This window comes from Oxyura jamaicensis (assembly GCF_011077185.1).
Source record: "Oxyura jamaicensis isolate SHBP4307 breed ruddy duck chromosome 2 unlocalized genomic scaffold, BPBGC_Ojam_1.0 oxy2_random_OJ72674, whole genome shotgun sequence".
NCBI lineage: Eukaryota > Metazoa > Chordata > Aves > Anseriformes > Anatidae > Oxyura > Oxyura jamaicensis.
Genome location: NW_023303481.1, coordinates 1 through 4526, shown reverse-complemented (window position 1 = coordinate 4526; position 4526 = coordinate 1). Strand labels below are relative to the sequence as shown.

The 4526-nt window shown below is 71.6% G+C and overlaps 1 protein-coding gene across 1 annotated transcript; it reads right to left on the bottom strand.

Moving 5' to 3' along the window:
* Positions 1–290: 290 nt before the first annotated feature.
* Positions 291–4522, bottom strand: LOC118157025 (zinc finger protein 282-like; the record flags this gene model as incomplete). Its single annotated transcript, XM_035311282.1, has 7 exons — positions 291–1449; positions 1803–1922; positions 2046–2156; positions 2718–2831; positions 2964–3090; positions 3227–3628; positions 4505–4522. Coding segments are annotated over 7 exons (1608 nt in total), but the record flags the coding sequence as incomplete, so codon positions are not given.
* Between the last annotated feature and the right edge of the window lie 4 nt (positions 4523–4526).

Below are 4526 nucleotides of genomic sequence, written 5' to 3'. Positions count from 1 at the left end.
GATGCGGGGAGAGGTGGGCTCCCGTCTCCGTGCCAAGCCCAGGGCTCGATTCCCAAGGAAGGCTTCGCTGCGAACTGGTGCCCAGGAGTTCCGTGAAAACGCAAGAAAAAGAATAAATGCTGGGATTTGGTGAGAATTGCTAGAAACAGCTTTACAAGGCAGGGGGCCCTGGGGGACCCACATGGCCACAGGAGCAGCTCGGCCCTGCCTATCTGGCTCCGGTGGTGATGCTGCCACCCTCCTGGGGGGGCTCTGCAGGGGACAGGGACAGGGGGGGAACCCCACGGGGCTGGGGCAAAGGCGCTGCAGCCCAGCACGACTTTATTCCGCGTTGCATCGTCCATACAAAAACGACACCCCAAGCACTGTACAGAGCGGGACGGCGCGGGGAGTAAAAATAAGCAGCGGGGGCTCGGAGGGAGGGGGCAGAGCAGCAGGCGGGGATGGCGGCGGGGGGCAGCGGCGAGGGGAGGGGGGGGCATGGCAGGCAGCAGCTCCCGGCCATCATCCCCAGATTGTCTGGCGGGGGCGAGCGGCAGGGGGGCTGACGAGCGTCCCTCCGTGGTGGGGCTGGGGGGGGGGGGGGGACCCCTCCCCACGCACGTGGCAGGTCGCGCCACTGCCTGCGCCCCCCGGCCGGGTGCCCGGATTTGGTACAAAGCTCCGTGGCCGGCGCGTGGCCCCCCTCCTAAGTCCCGGGGAAGGGGGCATCAGTCCGCGGCGGGGGCGTCCCCTAGTCCCCGGGGGGCAATCCGGGGGGTGGCAGCGGCGGGGGTCCCGCTTCGGCCCCGTGCACGCGCTGGTGGTCCTTGAGGGACTCCTTGTAGCGGAAGCTGCGGCCGCAAGCCGGGCACTGGTAGGGCCGCTCGCCCGTGTGGATGCGCTGGTGCTTGAGCAGGTTCTGCTTGCGGATGAAGCTCTTGCCGCAGGCGGCGCAGACGAAGGGCCGCTCGCCCGTGTGCAGCCGCTGGTGGTTCTGCAGGTGCTCCTTGCGGCTGTAGCACTTGCCGCACTCGGCGCACTTGTAGGGCCGCTCGCCGCGGTGGATCATCTGGTGCCGCACCAGCCCCGAGTGGCAGTTGAAGCTCTTGCCGCACTCGGCGCAGGGGTAAGGGCGCTCGGCCGCGTGGCTCCGCTGGTGGATCCGCAGGCTCTTCTTCCCGCTGAAGCTCTTCCCGCACTCGGCGCAGCCGTGAGGGCGCTCCTCGGACGGTGCCGCCGCTGCCGGGACCCCCCCCGGCTCAGCCCCCGGCCCTGGCTCCGCACCCAGGGCTTTGCCCAGTCTGTGCTGTGCGGGCAGGGCCCCCCCGGCCACCGCTGCCTGTCCCTCGGGGCTCCCGAAGCCCGAGCCCGGGAAGAGCAGCTCCGCGGAGGCACCCGGCAGCACCTCCTCCGGGGGCTCGGCGCGGGGACACCGCTCCTCCGTCTTCACCATCAGCCCCTCGCCGGCTGCAGGGGGAAAAAGGCTGCGGTCAGCAGCTGCCGGGGACCGGGGACGGCCCCAAGCTGGGGGGCAGCACCCCCAGCCCAGCCCAGAGCTGTGGGGACGATGTGGTCCCTGGTGCCTCCCGGCCCGACCCCACACCCTCACGCGTCGTTCAGCCAGAGCACGGCCACCACGACCCACACCGGTGGGAGCAGGGGCTCTGCCACCCCCCTAGCACCCGGCTGGGGTCTCCCCAGGGCAATCCCCGAGCTCCACCAGCATGCACAGGGTCCGCAGCGGCCGTGGGGAAGAGCAGGACCCGCACAGCTCCTGCTGGGCTGAGAACTCCCCCAGCCCAGGCTCGGGCATCGCTCACCGGGGCCGGGACCGGTCAGGATTTCCCTCTCCGGCAGCTCCCAGGGCTCCCTGACGCACGGCTCTTCCTCCTGCTTGATCCACGACAAGAAGTCGTGCGCCGTGATCAGGGCGTCCGCACCTGCGGGGAAGGAAGGGAAGGGGACTCAGGGCCGCATCCTGCACAGGGTGGGACAGGGAGGCAACCGCTCCCAAAGACGCCGAGCGCCCGGCTGGCGCGTCCCACGGGCGATGCCGGCCTCACCTGCACAGGGGTCCGCGGGCATCCCCCGGTCCTCCCCGAACTGCTGCTCCCCCACGAACGCCACCTCCTGCTTGATCCGGGACAGGATGTCGGAGGTGGAGATCAGCGGCTCTGTTCACAAGGAGAGACTTGGACGGCGCCGGGCTGCAGCCACCCAGCGTGGCCCCGATCCTTGCCGGGGCGCTGGGAACGGCCGCGGGGTGGGGGACCCCCTGCTCCGGCCGCGCTGAGTGTCCCCGTCCCACAGCAGTGACAGGGCCTCGAACACCCCTGGGGGAGCTGAAGGATGGGTGGCTACGGGACATCCCCTGGGGACGGGTGGCCGTGGGATATCCCATGGGGATGGGTGACCTGGGGACCAGAGACCATGGGACATCCCATGGGGATGAGTGACCACAGGATATTCCCTGGGGACAGGTGGCCATGGGACATCCCATGGAGATGGGTGACCATGGGACATCCCCTGGGGATGGGTGACCTGGGGACCGGTGACCACGGGACATCCCACATGGATGGGTGACCATGGCACAGCCTGTGTGGACAGGTGACGGCCGCACAGCCCACAGGGACGGGACTCTGGGGACGTGCACCCTAAATGCAGGAGGGAGGGAGCGGGGCCGGAGCAGAGCCGGGCGCTGCCATCACGAGGAGCTGCCCGAGCCGATGCCTCACCCGCGCAGGCGTCCGCCGGCAGCTCCCGCGGCTCCAGGTCCCTCTGCTCGGGGACGCAGGGCACCTCCCCGCGCTCCAGCCGGGGCTGCGCGTCGCTCCTGGCCAGGGCTGCGTCTGCTCGGGGGGGAGACAGCGCGGGGTCGCAGCGGCGGCCGAGCCCTCCCCGTCACCGCGGGACGTGGGGCCGGGGAGAGACGGTGCCGAACGCCCCTGGCCGCCGGGAAAGGGGCAGAAAGGGATGTTTACCCAGGGAGATCAAAGACTCATAGTTCTCCTTCACCAGGTTATTGTACAGCTCCTTCTGCCACTCCTCCAAATTCTTCCACTCCTCCGCCGAGAAGTAGACGGCAATGTCAACAAACGTCACCGGCACCTGCAGGGACAGGCCGCGGGCAGCTCAGCAGCGCCTGTCCCCATCCCTTCGACGTCCCGGCCGTGGGGACTTTAGCCCCAGAGACAGCCCCGAAAGGGCTCCCGGTCCCCCCGGTGCCCACCCCGGCCCTGCCCACCTTGGGCACCTCTCCCCGGGGGCCGGGGGGCAGGCGCAGCACCCAGAAGTTCCTGTTCTTCAGCAGGTTCTCCACGTTCTCCAGGCGCCGCTGCAGCAGCCCGTACTCCTGGATGAGGGTGCCCAGCACGGCCCACTTGCTCTCCAGCTGGTTGCCGAACTCCATGGCGGTTTTCTCGCAGTCCAGGAGCTTCTTCTCGGCCGTGCCGGAGCGGCCCTCCAGGCTGAGCAGGCGGGTGGCCAGGAGGTCGATCTTCCTCTCCATCGCCTGCACCGTGGCCACCACGGTCCAGAGCGAGGCCTCGGCGGAGTGGAGCTGCGCCTCCCGCACGTGCGCCCGCTCGGGCAGCAGCGGCGGCTGCAGCGGCATCAGGTGGGGGGGCTCCACGTTCCACTCCTGCACCTGCACGGGGAGGCACGGGCTGGGCAGCGGGGGCACGCCGGGTGCTGCTCCCCACCTCCCGGACCCCGCGGGTACCCCCCGTGCCGTGCCCAGGTCCCGCAGGTTGCCGCGCGGCCACCGAGTCAGCGCCGGTCATCGTCCCCGTGGGACGGCAGCCAGGTGCAGGAGGTCACCGCGCCGCGCTGTGCCGCTGGGGTGAAGCAGGGCCCCTCCCCGACCCCTGACCCTTTTTTGGGGATTTTCTGGATGTGCTTGGGTGGGAGCCTCCCTCGGGCAGGGGAAGGAGCAGGGTGGGCAGGGAGCAGCGGGGCCACGGCGGGGCCACCGGAGCATCCCGGGTCAGCGGGGCACGGGGACATCCCGGGGCTGGAGCCCACAGAGGAGCATCCCGGGGACACGGGAGCCTCGTGGGGACAGCGGGGCATCCGAGAGGAACGGGGGCATCCCGGACCGGGGGGCAGGGGGACAGCCCAGGGGCACGGGGACATGCTGGGGGGGACGCGGGGACATCCAGGTGGGACACAGGGACATCGCAGGAGGGGCACGGGGACATCGCAGGAGGGACGCGGGGCCACTCTGGGGGTGCACGGGGCCATCCCGGGGGGACACGGGGCCACTCGAGGGCTGCGCGGGGCCATCCCGGGGGGGACACGGGGCCACTCGGGGCCATCCCGGGGGGCTCGCGGGGCTCCGCTCCCTGTCCCCAGCGCCTTCCAGGGGCACCCGGGACGGGGAAGCGGGGCCGGAGCGAGCGGGCCCCGTCGGGGAGCGCCCCAGCAGCGCGGGCGGGGCGGCTCCGCCTCCGGGCCGGGGCCGGGGCCGGGACCGGGGCCGGGCGCGGCGGGGGAGCCCCGGGCCGGGCCGGGCCGAGCTTACCTGGGCGGGCGCCCACTCGGCC